The sequence below is a fragment of the Mustelus asterias genome, chromosome 20, assembly GCF_964213995.1.
Source record: "Mustelus asterias chromosome 20, sMusAst1.hap1.1, whole genome shotgun sequence".
Taxonomy (NCBI): domain Eukaryota; kingdom Metazoa; phylum Chordata; class Chondrichthyes; order Carcharhiniformes; family Triakidae; genus Mustelus; species Mustelus asterias.
Genome location: NC_135820.1, coordinates 66,820,696 through 66,838,541, shown reverse-complemented (window position 1 = coordinate 66,838,541; position 17,846 = coordinate 66,820,696). Strand labels below are relative to the sequence as shown.

At 40.8% G+C, this 17,846-nt stretch overlaps 1 protein-coding gene across 1 annotated transcript in view; it reads right to left on the bottom strand.

Annotated features, from left to right (window-relative positions):
* taf4a (TAF4A RNA polymerase II, TATA box binding protein (TBP)-associated factor) overlaps window positions 1-17,125 on the bottom strand; it is a 71,370-nt gene extending 54,245 nt beyond the window's left edge. Inside the window, exon 1 of the mRNA XM_078236739.1 lies at window positions 15,669-17,125. Within this exon, the coding sequence (XP_078092865.1) occupies window positions 15,669-17,100 (1,432 nt within the window). The 5' untranslated portion in view covers window positions 17,101-17,125. The remainder of the gene's footprint in view (window positions 1-15,668) is intronic.
* Between the last annotated feature and the right edge of the window lie 721 nt (window positions 17,126-17,846).

The following is a 17,846-nucleotide window of genomic DNA, read 5'->3' as shown; positions in this document are numbered from 1 at the left end:
CGACCCAAGCCAGGAATCGAACCCAGGTCCCTGAAGCTGTGAAGCAGCAGCGCTAACCACTGCAACCGTGCCGCCCAATCTGTCACTTGTCCTTTAAATTTTGCTTTCGCTGAGCACTGACCTTTGTTCTCTTATTAACACATTCTGCTATCTTCCCTTTATGCCACTATCAATACCTTCTTTTGTCCTTAACATTGCCATTAACACTTCCTTTAGTCTTATGCCCTAAACATCTTTGTGCAATCTCTCCTAGCTCACTGACCTATTTTGATCCACCTGCTCTCATACAATAACATCCCTCTTTTTATCTCTGAAGTCATATGGACCAGAAACGTTAACTCTGTTTCTCTCTCCACAGATGCTGTCAAACCTGCTGAATTTTTCCAGCACTTTCTGTTTTTATTTCAGAGTTCTAGCATCGGCAGTATTTTGCCTTTTTTTACATACTGTATTGTGCAAGCTTCCTCTGAATATGAGAATAAATAAACCCCTTTCAACTTTAAGTTATTTGGTGCATTTGCTTCAAATTCTGGATATTTGTTATAGAAATGTGCTGTAGTTACTCAGTATGAAAAACAGGTAAAATTGTAACTTGCAGGAAAATACCATTTTTCATAGACAGAACACAGGCTCACAGTGAATGAATCTGTCAGACAACAACGTTCTCAAAACTTCCATCAACGGGTGTTATTAATTTTGTCTGTCTTCTAAAATAACTGCTCGCTGCTGCAATTACCATTGGGCCCTCAACTAAAATTCCTAGTCAAGGTGGGTGAGTTGATGATTTGAGATTCGACTACATTTAAAAGTGAATAGTTCACCTGCAAATCCTTAAATGACAGTCATACTGCCATGTATAAATGTTAAGGCAGCCATTTACAAAAGGGTGGTGGGGCAATGAAATGGGTAGGAGTAGACAGTAATCGAGCAGATCAGGCCTAGAAACAAAAGGCTGAATAGGTCATGGTGGACCAAAACATTGCCTCTTGTAAAGGACAAATCAGGTAAGATTTTTTTCCAAATGGTTTTAATAGAGAGGTACAGTAGCAGCATGGATAAGAAGTTGGCCGAGGGTTTAAAATGTATTTGGTAGAGAACTATCTGTAATATTGCACAGCACCAGACAGAGGGAGGGATTTTCTGGCCCTTCCCACTGGTGGGATCTTCCAGTCCCATCAAAGGTGACATATCCCCTGTGGCGGGTTCCCCAGCGCAGGATAGGCAAGCCATGCAAGATACATTAGCAAGACTGGAAGATCCTGCCAACAGTCAATGGCAAGCTGCCTCCCCGCCGGAAAAAGCGCAGCAGAGAGGCTGGAAAATTCTGCTCACAGTCTCCCTCAACAGGACCATGGGTCACAGAAATTGCTCTTTATTATTATAGCCCAAATTCTAACTTGGGAGTCTCTCCATTTACCCCAACATATCTAATTTAAAGAGGTTGGTGTAGAAGATCTCTGCTAAAGTCTGTAACTGTTTATCAGGGTGTTGTCATGACAGTTGGCAGACAGATGTGACTACAATTTCAACATCTGTGTTCTAATAAATTTAAGGTTAAGTTTATAATTTACTGGAAGTAGTTGGAACAGTCTTTCTACTGAGTGAACAAAATGTACACATATATTACACTGTACAATCCACACAAGGTCTGCAGTGTACATATCTAACTGAAACAAGCTGCATAAATATGTATCCTGTTCACTCCTTGGGATGCTTACAGAATTAACTATTGACCTTTTCAGGATTGTTGAAATTGTAATGGGTAATGTAAAAATTCACTGGGGTCTTGTATATTTGTAGTATTAACATACATCAATACATATTGAATTTCTCACATTTTGTTGTAGAGTGAAAAGTTGAAATCATCCGATCATTAAATTACTTTCTTTTCTTTTAGTGTATTCTCTCAACCACCCCTTTCCCAGGAAATGTAATTTGAAGTGGTTTGTTCCTGGACCTCTGCAATTAGCAGCAGCAAGATTTGTTGAAAAGACCTGGGAAGTGTGCAATTAGTTTTCCCTTCCACCTACTGGAAAACTCTGGCCTACAGTTTTTTTTAAGTTTATTTATTAGTCACAAGTAAGGCTTAGATTAACACTGCAATGAAGTTACTGTGAAATTCCCCTAGTCACCAGTCTGGTGCCTGTTCGGGTCAATGCACCTAACCAGCAAGTCTTTCAGAATATGGGAGGAAACCGGAGCATCCGGAGGAAACCCATGCAGACACAAGGAGAATGTGCAATCTCCACACAGACAGTGAGCCAAGCTGGGAATTGAACCCGGGTCACTGGCACCGTGAAGCAGCAATGCTAACCACTGTGCTACCGTCCTGCCCGGTATGGCATATCAAATATGGTGAATTGCAGGAGTTCCCCATAGTAGTACCTATAACCAGCTGTTTCATCAATGGCCTCCTATCGCAAGTTCATCATGGGGATGTTTGGAGATGATTGCAGTATTGGGTTCTGTTCACAACTCCCCAGATAATGAAGCAGTCCATGCCTGCATGCAGCAAGACCTGGTCAACATTCAGGCTTGGTCTGTTAAGGAGCGAGCAAGCAGCAATCAAGTCACACAAGTGCTAGGCAATGACCACCTCCAATAAGGGAAAGTCTAACTACCTCCCCTGGATGTTCAATTGCATACTATTGTTGAATTTGCCATCCTGGAAGTCACCACTGACCAGGAATTTAACTGGAGCAATCACATATATTGTGGCAATAAGCACAGGTCAAAGGCTGGGCATTCTGTGACAACTTACTCACCTCCTTACTCCCAAAACATTTCCACCATTTACAAGACAAAAATCAAAAATGCAATAGACTTCCCACTTGTCAGGGTGAGCGCAGCCCCAATTGCACTCAAGAAGCTTCACTCCATCAAAGGCACAGCAGTGAGCTCGATTAGCAACCCATCCATCACCTTATCACCATGTGGGCAAGGCCATGTTTGCACTGCATACTATCTATAAGATGCATTGCAGCAACTCGTCAAAGCTCCTTCAATATCCCCTCCCAATCTCATGACATCTACTACCCTGCATGACAAGGAACACCACTATCTCCGAGTTCCTTCCAAGTCACACATCAACCTGGCTTGGCAATATATCACTGCTCATTCATCTTCACAGGATCAAACTTCTGGAACTTCCTACCTGGCAGTACCGTGGGAGTACCTACGCCATAAATTCTGCAGTGGTTCAGAAGGTGGCTCATAGTAACCTTCTGAAGTGCAAATCAGGGTGAACAATAAATGCAGGCCTTGCCAGTGACATCCAAATTCCATGAATAAATAAAAAGAAAAGTACCATGACACTTCATGGGAGAGCTTCCAGGCAAACAGAGCTGCTTTTTAACTTTCCCCCTGTTCCTAACGGAACTAGCTGGGCTTACTTGCATCCCTCGAACAGGTCAGCAAGTTTAAAAGCTGATCACATGGGGGGTTGTGCCATCTCACTTAATGTGAAAGTTCAATGATGTAACATGTTTCCACCACCTTTAAACATCTTTTATGGAAGTTCCCATGTTAACTTTCTAATATCAATACAATGATGTTTCTCTTTTCTTAAATTTTGATAAGACTCTGCAAATTCACTCAACATTTCAGACGTTACTTGCAGCAATACCTGGACAATATTCGGGTTTGAGCTGGTAAGTAAATGGCAAGTAACAGACGTGCCACACAAATGCCAGTCAATGACCATCTCCAACAAAGAATCTAACCATCTCCCCATGACATTCAACAGCATTACCAGCACTGAATTTCCCCTGCCATCAACATAGTCAGAGTTTGGGAATTGTGCAGCAAGTCCTCCTGACTTCCTGAAGCCTGTCCACCATTTACAATGCACAGGTCAGAGGGTGATGGAATGCATGAATGCATCTCCAACAACACTCAAGAAGCTCAATACCATCCAATCACCTCCAACACACAATAGCAGCTATGTTACCATATACATTATAAGAAGTTTAACAACATCAGGTTATCTTTAACCTGGTGTTGTTAAACTTCTTACTGTGTTTACCCCAGTCCAACGCCGGCATCTCCACACCATATACATTACGCAATGCTCTGCAGCAACTCACCACCAAAGCTCCTCTGCCAGCACCTTCCAAACCAGTGAGCTCCATCAACTAGAACAACAAAAGCAGGTGCATAGGAACACCACCACCTGCAAGTTACCCTCCATGCCATACATCTTCCCGACTTGGAACTATATCCCGGTACCTCCACTATTGTTGGATCAAAATAGCAGTAGCACTGGAAGTACCTGCACCACATGGACTGCAGCAGTTCGAGAAGGCAGTTCCCCATCACCTAACCAGTGATGCCGACAAATCATGAAATATTTTTTAAGCAGCACACAAAGATAATCTTAAAATGTTTTACACTGTAAAGGTTTGTTCAAGCAGCAATCAAGGATTATCAAGTATGCGCAACTAAAAGTTAATTGAGAACAGAACAAAAATATCTATGTTCTCTTCCTATGTCATCTGCCACACTTTAAGTGGCACCATAGCATTTTCTCTAGCCTAACCTTGTCCTCTTAATTGTTTCCAGATCTTGTAAACTTGATGCTTCTATTGAAAAACTATATTTTACTCCCAATAAAAAATGTAATACATCTTATTGTAATAAAACGTCCCAAAGTGCTTCATAGGAGCATTATAAAACATGACACAGCGCCACACATGGAGGTATTAGGTCAGATGACCAAAAGCTTAGTCAAGGTGGTTTTAAGAAGTGTCCTAAAGATGGAAAGCAAGATATAAAATTGTAATAAAAGTATTGCAGAGGGTCTAGGCCACTGAAGTCGCAATTAAAATCGAGGATGCTCAAGACGCTTGAATTAGAGGAGCACAGATATCTTGGAGGGTTGTGAGGTGACTGTAGAGATAGGGAGGGATGAGTTCATGGAAGGATTTGAAAACAAGGATGAGAATGTTAAAATCAAAATGTAGCTTGATCAGGAGCTAATGTTAATTAGAAAGCACTGGGGTGATTTGAACTTGGTGCCAATTAAGACCTGGGCAAGACTTTTGGAAGACCTCAGGTTTGACAATGGGTTGAGGTTAGAATGCAGGAAAAGAGCCAGGAGTGCATTGGAAAAGTCAAGTCTAGAGGTAATGAAGGCATACATGAGACAGGGCAAAAGTGAAAACAGGCAGTCTTAGTGACAGCATGAATATGAAGTCAGAAGCTCATTTTGGGGTCAAGGTTGCAAACAGACTGGCTTAATCCCACACTGTTGTCACAGAGAGGGATGGATTCAGTAGCTAGGAAATAGAGTTTGGAGTGGGGCCTAAAAACAATAGCTTCAGTCTTACCAATATTTAGCTGGAGGAAATTTCTGTTCATCCAACATTGAATGTTGAATAAGCAGTCCAATAAATAACTCACAATTGAGGAGTCGAAAAAGGTGATGATGAGTTGGGACTCTGTAATGAAGGCATACATGTAGAAACAAAGGCTGTGCTTTCAGATTATGTTGACGAGAGGTAGCATGAGAAATAGGAGTAGGCCATTGATAAACCTTTAAGGGACACAATTTTCAGAACATTTTCTGGCAACGGTTGTACTTTGAAAACGCCCAGAAAAGTACAACTGCATAAGAGGCTATGGATTTCTATGTATGACACCAGAGGTAATGGCGAAGGAACCAGAAGAAAAGTCACAGCAAGTGTTTCACAGCTACAATTAGATAGACACAAATGGAACCGGGCGAGAGCAGTCTGAACCAGCTGATGACAGTGAAGTGGCACTGAAGGAGGGAAAGTTTACTTATTGTCACAGTCAATTGGATTACACTTGTGATTTTGATAAAAGCCATTTCAGTATTGTGGCAGGGGCAAGAACCTGACTGGAGAAATTCGAACATAGTTCTTGGAAAGACGGGAATGGATTTTTGAGGCAACAACATGTTCAAGCACTTTGGAGAGAAAAGTCTATTACAGATGGGGTGATAGTTCCAATCACACTAACCTCTTTTTCATCAGTATTAGAATCAATTTGTACTCTTGCATTCCTTGGCATATGAATAAGGGCTTATTGTAAATGCCAATTCATAGTAATATACCATGCCAATACTTGTATATATGTATTTATTTATTACTTTTAAATAGAGAGGCATATTTTGGAGAGCATTTTAAAATAGTTTAAAGAAGTTTCCAAGTCAATAAAAATGATGCTGATGCTGAGCTTGAATGGAGATTTGGAGTTAACGTGTAGATCAAAATATATTCATGGAGGCAAATTGTGTGTCCATTTGACCTCAGAGAAAAAGGGTGACTGTTCCGAGATCTAAATAATAGGTCTTCAGACCCCTGCAAGAACTAGATCTTTGAGGAATACCCTAAAAATTAAATACTGTTACTTTGATTTTGGGTTCTGAAGATGGTTCCTGCATATCAAGTACTATATAAATGGGCAAAAGTTTCAGTATACTATTAAAATTTAATTCATAAAGATATTTATTTTAAGCATTCACATCCAAATTATTTTAACGGCAATGAATGACTCACCAAGTGTCATGCCCTCAGCACAAGAGAGATGGATTCAATTCATAAAGGTTGATGTAGAAGCTTGGCCACAATAATGATGCGTATACACTTGCATATTCAGTAATCTACACAAGTGTAACGCTTCTTTGTTATTTTCTTCTCTTCCAGACCCATCACTTCCAGTAGTCATTTACCAAAGTTACTCCAGAATGTTCATGTGTTGGTCTATACATTTATAAATATCACAATTGTTGATGCAACACGTGGCAGGACTATCTTTATTGTATAGAAACTGAAGTTGCACAAAATCCTGTTAATTCAAGATGCTAAAATTTATTGGCAAGTTTCATAGGACCCCATCAAATTCAGGAATAAATGCAGCTTTTCTTCAAAAAATACTGTTTCAGTTATGTCACTTAGATAGATTAAATGTTTCCATAACATAACAATAGCAGATATTAAGGCTCACAGACTGTATAATTAGATTTGATATCTGAAACAAATATATACTTTTTGGGGGAAAATTATTGATCTATATATCTTTTACATTTGGAATATTGTGTGCAGTTCTGGTCACCTCACTATAAGAAGGATGTGGAAGCGCTGGAAAGAGTGCAGAGGCGATTTACCAGGATGCTGCCTGGTTTGAGGGTAGGTCTTATGAGGAAAGGTTGAGGGAGCGAGGGCTGTTCTCTCTGGAGCGGAGGAGGCTGAGGGGAGACTTAATAGAGGTTTATAAAATGATGAAGGGGATAGATAGAGTGAACATTCAAAGACTATTTCCTCGGGTGGATGGAGCTATTACAAGGGGGCATAACTATAGGGTTCGTGGTGGGAGAGACAGGAAGGGTGGCACGGTAGCGCAGTGGTTAGCACTGCTGCTTCACAGCTCCAGGGTCCCGGGTTCGATTCCCGGCTCGGGTCACTCTCTGTGTGGAGTTTGCACATTCTCCTCGTGTCTGCGTGGGTTTCCTCCGGGTGCTCCGGTTTCCTCCCACAGTCCAAAGATGTGCGGGTTAGGTTGATTGGCCAGGTTAAAAATTGCCCCTTAGAATCCTAAAATGCGTAGGTTAGAGGGATTAGCGGGTAAATATGTGGAGGTAGGGCCTGGGTGGGATTGTGGTCGGTGCAGACTCGATGGGCCGAATGGCCTCCTTCTGCACTGTAGGGTTTCTATGATTTCTAAGGATATCAGAGGTACGTTCTTTACGCAGAGAGTGGTTGGGGTGTGGAATGGGCTGCCTGCAGTGATAGTGGAGTCAGACACTTTAGGAACATTTAAGCGGTTATTGGATAGGCACATGGAGCACACCAGGATGATAGGGAGTGGGATAGCTTGATCTTGGTTTCAGATAAAGCTCGGCACAACATCGTGGGCCGAAGGGCCTGTTCTGTGCTGTACTGTTCTATGTTCTATAAAGGGAAAGGCATTTATTTAACTGTTCAAAATAACTTAAGACCTCATATTGGAGCAGATACTTCTCTTTAAAAATCAGACATCCCCAAAGTGGAAGTATGCAGGGTGTACCAAGTGTTTTCCCTATAGTTTGGAGAGGGCTAGTGCCCCATCTCATTTGCGTACAATCTAATGGCCAGCTTCTAAGGAATATCGCTGAAACTTCAGGAGCAAGTTGCTCCCTGTATGATATAATGGAAGACTCAAGATGAAGAGAAAAAGTGCATGTCTCTCCCCTTGCATAGGTTAAATAAAAATATAATTGGAGATTTCTAGTAGTGCGGGGGCACTTAAAAACAAACAGTACCAACTGCTACACTTGTCTGGTTCTTAAAGATTATCGTAGTCTAGTTGCAATAACCAGGTAAGTAAAATATGCTTCAAGTTTTAATGCAATATAAAACTTGTCAAAGTTAAATAACTCTTTTCCTACATGTATGCACCCTTTAAGCAGAAGTGTCATTGTTTTACATACCTGTGTATTTAACTAAATTAATTCTTCCACAGTATGAACATCAACAAGATGCATCATTGCAGAAGCAGAAAATCTAGCAGTCGATACAACCCAGTTTCCTACCAAAAATCCAATAATCCTGATAACACCAGACTAAGTTTCTGGCCAATGACCTTGTCAGATGGCTGTCAATGTGTTAACTAAGTAAACCAAAGTTTTCTTTAACAAAAAAAAACCTCTCGCATGAAATGGAAAACACGACCAAATTTTAGTTTTTATCTAATTACTTCTGAAACTACAAATTGTCTTAAGTGCATTTTCTTGAATGTATGCTAATTAGCACAGATGGGGGTAGGGCCTGGGTGGGATTGTGGTCGGTGCAGACTCGATGGGCCGAATGGCCTCCTTCTGCACTGTAGGGATTCTATGATTCATATGTCAATTTTTCATATTCCCATTGTACTTCCTCTTTAGAGTTTCTTCCACTGTCACTTGTTACATACAGTTCATTCAGGTTACAACAAAAATACTTAATCTCCATATAACCCGGCCCATCGAGTCTGTGTTGATTCTCTGAAAGAGCATCCCACCCAGGCCCTCTCCTCCTCCCTAATCACTGTGCCACCCTCATCAATTGTCATAATACTACCACATATATATTTTAACGTGGCTTGAATGCCACGTGTTTTTTTTATATGTTTATTGAAGATTTTCATATATTTTACATAGCAAACAAATACGGATCCACACAGTGCTCGCGCGTATATTCCAATTTGACTAGGCTCAGGACTCCCAGTGGCCAGGGATCAAGCTCCTGGGTACCCCCAGCATCCGCTCCGCCCGAGTCCCGTCTAATTGCACCAGGAATGACGGTGACAATATAAAAACAAAAAAGGCAGAGGAACGCCACTGGAGAACCAACTGAGTGCCCAAACAGCCCAGGCTATAAACTAGCGAGCAGAGAAAAGAAAGAGAGAGAGAGACAGACAGCGAAGGAGAGAGAAGAAAGAAAGAGAGGGAAAAAAGTTCTCGTGTTGGCCCCCACATCTTGGCAAGGCGGGCGGGCCAGGATGCATCCACCAATTGGCGGGGGGTGGGGTATTACCCCAAGGTGGGCAGCAGCGGGTATTACCAAAATATTGGCAAATTAGTTTTGGTCACAGCATAATTTTTGAATCTGGAGAAAAATTATAAGGACACCGTAAGATCTAAACTGGTTGTTTTCACTTAAAAACTGAGGTTTACTCTCTGCACTAGCTAGATTAATAGCATTCTGCAATTCAGTAATGAGGTCTGAGTTTCAGAGGAATTGTCCAAATACTTCCAAGCAACTTAATTATTTTGGCAAGCAGGTGTTACTTTTCTTAAATTGACTTTACTACAGTTGTTCATCTTTAAAATGCTTATTTTAAATATAATTGTAGAATGGTATTTACAGATAAATTATATAAATGCTGCATGTTTTATTGTATAACCAAATATATTAGTGACATCAAGTTAATTAATAATTTTGTTAACAAGTGAAATTTGGAAGCTACTTTATTGCCAAAGTTGAACCCTGAATTCCAACAATTAGAATACTGATAGTTGAACCCTGGTCATTGACAATTAGAATACTGATTTTCAGAGAAGTCAAACTAACTTTCAAATCAAGACTTCTAAGGTAGGATATCCGGAGCTGGCAGGGTGACATTTATTTGGCATTTAGTTATAATTTTTAAAAAGACTTTGCCAGTTTACTTTCACACACAATTATGGATTATATATTTTCTTCCGCTAAAATTATGCACTCCAGTGGGAGTGCTGAGCTGTCGGAGGTGCTGTCTTTTGGATGAGATGTTAAACCAAGGCCACACCTGTCTGTTCAAGTGGATGTAAAAGGTCCCATGGCACTATTTTGAAGATGAGCAGGGGAGTTATACCCATTATCCTGGTCAATGTCCATCGCTCAATCAACATCACAAAAACAGGATTATCTGATTACTGTCACATTGCTGGTGGGAGCTTTATGTGCACAAACTGAGTGCTGCGTTTCCGACATTAAAACATTAACTACACTTCACAAGTACTTAATTGGCTGCAAAGCATAACGAAATGCCCGGTAATCATGAAAAGTACTATATAAATGCAAAGCTGTTTTTCTACAAAGACTAGTATTTTGATTTTCATTAAACTTATTAAAATATAGGGAATTTTCAGCTCACTGTTCCACATTGTGGTCACAGATATGCAAAACAGATTAATGACTGAACTAAATTTCAATTCAATTATTGGATAAAATCCTTTATCTAAAAATATAAATTTTAACTACAGTACTACAAGTTGTTTATTTTCTCAAAAACAACTTTCCTTGATATAAGCACCTTCCTCATCATTGGGAAGTCCAAAACAGTTATTTACTTTTTTGATGAAAGTGCATCAAAGGGAAAAATGTTAACTTAACTTCTCTCTTTGTAGATGCTGCCTGACGTGCTGGGTTTTCCAGCATTATATTACTTCTGATTTACTCATGTTATTTTGGGGGCAAATGCAGAATCTAACTTGTACAAAAGATAATATAATTTCTGTAGTGAAATTTAGCATACAAAAACATAACGGTGCACATCCAAACACAACAGATTGTTGTGCAAGATTGGGAGACTCAGTTATGCAATTGGATTTATCATGACTTAATTTCAATGTATTGTTTATTCCATGAAAAGCCAAAGTGATAAGCATGAATGTTCTCCTGTACATTCACTTCACCGGGCGGCACGGTAGCACAGTGGTTAGCACTGCTGCTTCATAGCTCCAGGGACCTGGGTTCGATTCCCGGCTTGGGTCACTGTCTGTGTGGAGTTTGCACATTCTCCTCGTGTCTGTGTGGGTTTCCTCCGGGTGCATCCGGTTTCCTCCCACAGTCCAAAGATGTGCGGGTTAGGTTGATTGGCCATGCTAAAATTGCCCCTTAGTGCCCTGAGATGCGTAGGTTAGAGGAATTAGTGGGTAAAATATGTAGGGATATGGGGGTAGGGCCTGGGTGGGATTGTGGTCGGTGCAGACTCGATGGGCCGAATGGCCTCTTTCTGTACTGTAGGGTTTCTATGATTTCTTTCTATGAATATGTTTGTCTGGTTCAAATATCTCACTTCAACTGGGACAATAAGAGAACATGGAATAATTTTACCCTTGTTTTCCTCCTGTGGCCTCTGACTGACTTGTCTCAAACTGAAGCTAAATGCATGTTTCATTTGCTTGTCAACTTACTTAATTTATCTCCCAAATGGTGTTTATATCCTGCATGGGACAGCTCCACTGGTCACATTCCAATATCTGGTCCAAGGTGGCTAAAATTCTTAATGTGTGGGCTTGGTAGTGAATGCCAACACTTAATTCACCCACAGGACTGTCACAACTGAGTTTGACCTTGCCATCCTGACACATGTATGTGCATCTAAACAGTAGTTACTGAAAAGTGATCAGGACTAGCAACCAGATTCAGGACCAGATTTCCCTTCTCTTCCCCCTACAAATTCAGAATTGCTAAGGACACAACAACAGAAAGTTAACAAATTAACTGTGATCAAAGAGCACATACTCTTTAAATTCACTTTGCATCCAACTAACCCAAGCTGGCCATAACATTTTGACATATGTTATTATTCTACTTTTCAGTCCTGACTTTGACTATAACATTTAAGTTTTGTCTCTAATTCTTCACTCGATTTTACATTGTCAGATTCCTAGCAAATTCTTCAACTTCTCAGCTAGTTTAACTCAAGTTAGATCATAAAGCAATGTACAAGGATCTGCATAAGAACAGAAAATTAGCATCTGCGTAACAGTACTGAATAAAAACTGTTAGTATGTAAACTGCTTTCATGCATGGAACATTCTCAATATACTTCTCAATTTCATAACTTCTATTTTCTAAATAAAAATAAGTCTTAAAGTTGGCGTGCAATCTTACGTCCCTCAAGGGATGAAGAATATAAGTAAAGTTGGAGTAATTGAAAGGCTTTTCTTATCAACTTTAGTCTGCACCAAATACTGAAAAGATGAAGTTTGAATCTAGGAGTTTTCTGTGTAGATTGTTTGTTTATTTGACAGCATGTCAAATATTAACACAAAATTTAAGATGATTGACATTCAAAAAACTTACACATTCACACTTATGAAACCATAACAATCATATTGCGATAGTAGACTTAGCAATCTCCTCAAAAACTGAACATTTTCTTTGGTTTCCAACTGTTCAGCTTAAATATTAGGAAATATTGTTGGGACACAACTTCATCGAATGCAACCCAAAAAAAATCTCTGAAAATAACAAAGCAGAGTGAAAAAGTGTTGGATGTTATGCATTCTAAACTGAGATTTTGTGGTTAAGTGTCATCCTTCCCTTTATTCTATAGTTTTTTTTCCCCCTATGTGTTGGATTTTCTGGAATTGTTGGTCTAATATTAAACAACGTCTTCACCACATTTATTAATGTGCCACCTCTTAAAGATATAGTATGAGGGACACATTGGATTGATGGATGCTTCTATCTTTCCATTTATGCAAAAGCAAAATTGGCAGTGGATTAAATCAAAGTACCTATTCAGTGATCTCACTGGGCTTCTAGTGTATGCTTCACTGCACATAAAAGGGGAAGAAATTCTAGGAATATCTTTAGATCAAATCACTACTCCCATTTTATAGAAATGGCCTGTTTGAAGTTCTGACCTCCACTTTTTTCTAAGCTGCACGAGGATGTTCACCATTGGCGATGACACCAGGATGGTTTAGCAAGAAGATTTGACTAAAGAATTCCGACGCTGGAATAAAATTTTATATTTTAAAGAAATGATTTGTTTCTGCATCCAGATCCCGTTCACCTGTTTTACTCCTATGCTTCTGGACCTAGAGTGGCCCCTAGTTAAGCAGCACCTCCATTCCAAAATTCTCATCCTCATTTTCAAATCACTCCGTGGTCTTGCCCCTACATACATCTGTATCTCCAGCCTCTCCAAGATATTTGTACTCTGTTAGATCTGGTCTCTTGAACATCTCCTATTTTATTCGCTTCACCACTGGTGACAGTGCTTTTACACCTGTTAAGACTTAAACTCTGGAATTCCCTCCCCAACCCTCTATTCTCCTTTAAGATGGTCATTAAATCTCATCTCTTTGAGCAAGCTTATGGTTATCTGCTCTGATGTGTCCTTTTGTGTGGCTCTGTCCATTTTTTTCTTATAATGCTTCTGAGAAGTGCCCTGGGACGTCTTATACATTACAAGTGCTATATAAATACAAGTTGCTGTTGTTGAAGCAAAAGTTTATTTTGACTTTTCTTAATTATTTTCCCTCACAAACTCAAGGAGTACTTTGAAGAAAGTACTCAACCAGATTTTCCTTTCCCTTTAAGGCAACAGCCTCTAATATTATGTTAATATGATTTTGTGCAATGTAATTCATAATTTCAAATTGTTCCCAACAGATTTCCTGCAGCAAACTAAACTTCACTATAGTGGCTCAAAATAGTCCAGATGCAACTCAAAACTTTGGAAAAGCAAAATTTAAACTTCCTTTCTAATTCTCTTGCTGGCAGCTCTCAGTTCAAGTGGATATGGTAAGAAAATTTCATGCACCCATCATTCCAGTTTATTAAAACCAGAATGGTAATAATCATGTGTGAATAGCTTGACATTGATTGCAGTTAGGCAATGCAGTAGCAAGCACAATTACAAGCTACAATTTTGTAGACATTAATCACAATTCCGCAATGTTAGGTTTTAAGCATGAACACACGTTCTTGATCATTTTTGGTTTAAAAAAAAAGGAAATTTTGCAATTTTAAATGTTGATCATTTGTTGCAAAAAAAACTATTTCTGAACAAAGTACAAAATTTGATGCATGCATCATTCAGCATATGCTTGATCCTATACTTCGTATGATGTTGATAAATTTTTTTTGATTTCTGAAGAAAACGCTAAAGTGCTAAATAATATTACGTTTAGATGATTCCTTGTCTGGTAAATTTAGTTTGGGAAAGAGGAGAAATAATGAAAGAAGCAGAAGAACGAATACGACAGAAGCAGCATTGGCTCTAATCAATGTTGTACTCAGCTGATTTCATTGCAAAAATTTGATAATAAACAGACAATGAATCAGCTGATAAGTTCTCTTTCAATAAGCAGCATTTATTACTTTGAATGGATTTGAAAAATTGTTTTTCATGGTTTTGTTTAATTTCTGGGGGGGCACAAAGGTTGCTGGTGAATACATATATATTGAATTATATTAAAGTTACAATAATTAGAAGTTGTGCAGAACTCTCCTGACTTTTTTAAAATTCTAACTTTACCAATTGTTTTAATAGATTACTTAGTCACATCCATCGACAAAGCTACACAATTGTATGAGATAGAATACAAGTTTCTACTACAGCCATTCTGTACAATCACTAGCACAATCAATGGTTTACAAAGAACAGTACAGCACAGGAACAGGCCCTTCGGTCCATCAAGTCTCTGCCAACACAGATGCCTCTTTAATCTAATATTTTCCTGCCTCTACATGGTCCATATCCCTCTATTCCCGGCCTATTCATACATCCATCCAGATGCCTCTTGAACGCTGTTATAGAATCTGCTTCCACCACCTCCTCGGGCAGCATGTTCCAGGCATTCACCACACTCTGTGAAAAACTTGCCCCTTACATCTCTTTTAAACTTTCCCCCTCTCACTCTCAACCTATGCCCCCGAGTAATTGACCTTTCGACCCTGGGAAAAAGACTGACTATCCTTTCTATCCAAGCCTGTCATAAGTGAAAAGTGAAAGAAGGACTGGATCTGCAAGTGGTTTCACTCAGATCACATGGTACTGAGCAATATTATAACTATTAAACGTAATGGCATTAATATATAAATATTAATATACAAACATATATACACAAGTTTAGTAGTTTTACGCTAAATTACCTTTTATGTGACAATAGCCTTTTATAATTTGCAAGTCAGAACTGTTAATTTAAGTAATCAAATTCTATTATATTAACATTTGGAAAATATGACCAGAATTTTTTTTACTGCCAATTTTTCTGTCAGTATAATCTATGTTTGGATTATTGACAATCCATCGCACATTAACTATTTTCACTTTGGTTTAATTGCCTCCAACGAAACCTAAATTACATCTCTGGCACTGAGCTGTATAAGAAAATAAGCAATGTTTCAAAAGTCTTAACAATACAAGAAAATACATGCCACCGAACAATATGATCTGGTTCTCACCTGGGGGAATCTGAATATTTTGAATGTTTGGCTGATGCTGTGAGGGTTGAGGGAGACGGGGAGCTATAACTTGTGGTGTTATAGTTGTCCTTGGCCCAGTGTTCACTGCTGCTGTCCTTGCCAGAGTTTGGGCAACTGTGTTTATGGTTCCTTTGCCCATTCCTGCTGCTGTACCAATTGACTGAGTGGAAATTCCACCAGGATTGGATGCCACATTCTGAAGCCCACTTTGTATCGTCTGACCTATTACCATAGTACTTGTATTTGATTGATTGTTTACACTGGTCACCGCACTACCAGTTGTTGATGTCAATATTCCTGCACTGAGAGTCTGTTGTGGTGTCTGTATAATTGTTTTGGGCTGTAAATCGGATTTGATAACCTGTCCACCAGCAGACAAAGAAACGTTACTTGACAAACTAGAAGGCTGACTGTTTAAAGTCAGAAGTGAAGTCTGATGGGGAGCCCCGGTGCCACCAGGAGCTGGCAAGTTAGTTACACTAACTGTTGAGTTCAATATAGTACTACTACCATTCGGCGTTGATGCAACTGACAGAGCTGGGCCACTGTGAGGTGGTGGTCTCACTAATGTCACTGTGGGTCCTGCTGCCTGTGAAGAAACAACAGTTGAAGGAACATTCTGCGTACTGACAAAAGACGTCTGAATAACAGTGTAGGCAGAACTAGAGGCTGGCAAAGACACGGCTGGCAACCCTGTATTAATTGTGTTTTTGACAACAGATCCAGGTCCATTATTGACCACCGTAACAGCTGGCAAGGTAGTTGCAGCTGCTGAACAAGTGAAAGTGGTGGCATTTCCTGCATTGTGAGAGTTTATCGCCATCCCATTATTCCCATTAAGAGTTTGTATGTTGGAGGTGACAGTTTTCACATGGTTGGACACTGGGGTTGCCATTGCACTTATTACCACCGACTTCCCTTGACCGATGCTGCCTGCAGCTGATGTTTCCGACGATCCTGTCACTGCTGCCGCCGCCGCTGTACTCTGCTCCTGTTCCACTCCTGGAGCCTGGGACCTTGCATTATTGATAACAACACTTTGCTGTGCCCCACTCCCCGCCGTGGTCGTGCAGGGCAGGACCCCGCCGCCGAATGCGTTCTGCGAATTGATCTGTGCGTTTTTGCCCTCGGAGCTCTCCTCCACTTTGATTTTGGCTGCGGTGGAGACCTCAGCCCCTGCCAGTCCCATTTTGTTCTCTGCCGCTTGCAGCTCAACATTATTGCTCACCATCCCGGGTGTGTTTTCCACGTGATTGTTCACCGCCGGCGCCCGTATTGCGCCCGGCTCCGCCGCGTTGTGGCCCGCCGCCGCCAGCTGGGACTCCAGGGAGCCGACTAGGTCGCTCACCACTTTCTCGTCCACGTCTGAGAAGAACACATCGTCCAGCAGATCTGGAGCCCCCGCCGCCATCTTAAGGCAGAACTCTTGTTTGACTGGGACCGCGCACGCGCACCGAGCCGTGTTGTTGGGGGTGACGTCAGCAGTGGGCCGCCGCCATTGGCCGGCTCCCGGTTTAAAGCGCCGGCCAATGACGGGCCGCCTTATTGGGCTGTGGAATATGGGGGGCGCCGAGCGGGCTCGAGAGGCGACGGCGAGGGAACAAACACGAAGCCAGCCCCCTCCCTTTAACCCGCACCGATTCCGCCCGGCCGCCCCGCTCCTCCGACCGTCTCGACGCCCCCGACCCGACTCGCCTCAAAAGCGACCGTTTTCTGTGGATTTTCCGAATTTATCTTTGTACACGATTGCGCGCAAGATGGCTCCCTGGCTTCGGATGCTAAAGGGCGCCACACCTGGTGGTGATGTGTGGAAACAGCAGCAACTTGTCTCACATCCTCAGAGAGCTTCATCTCAGCGGACATGTTAAACCTACTAACTCTTTGCGGGGATATGTATGTACGTACGCAGCCTGGAGTGGGGAACTAGTTGGCACCACATTCGAGTGTTGTTGTTCCAACTGAACTCAGTGTAGCTTTGAAGTTGATTTTTTTGTTGTTGCGTGAGACAGCAAGTTTATATGCTATTGGGATGTTGTATAACTTGCTCGATTTCGATTTGAGATTGGATGTTCTTGCACAATGTTCAGGGTTGCTACAAGAATATATAAAAGTATAAGTGCTTGAGAAGTTTCTCCCCTCTCTTTCCGCCCCACTCCC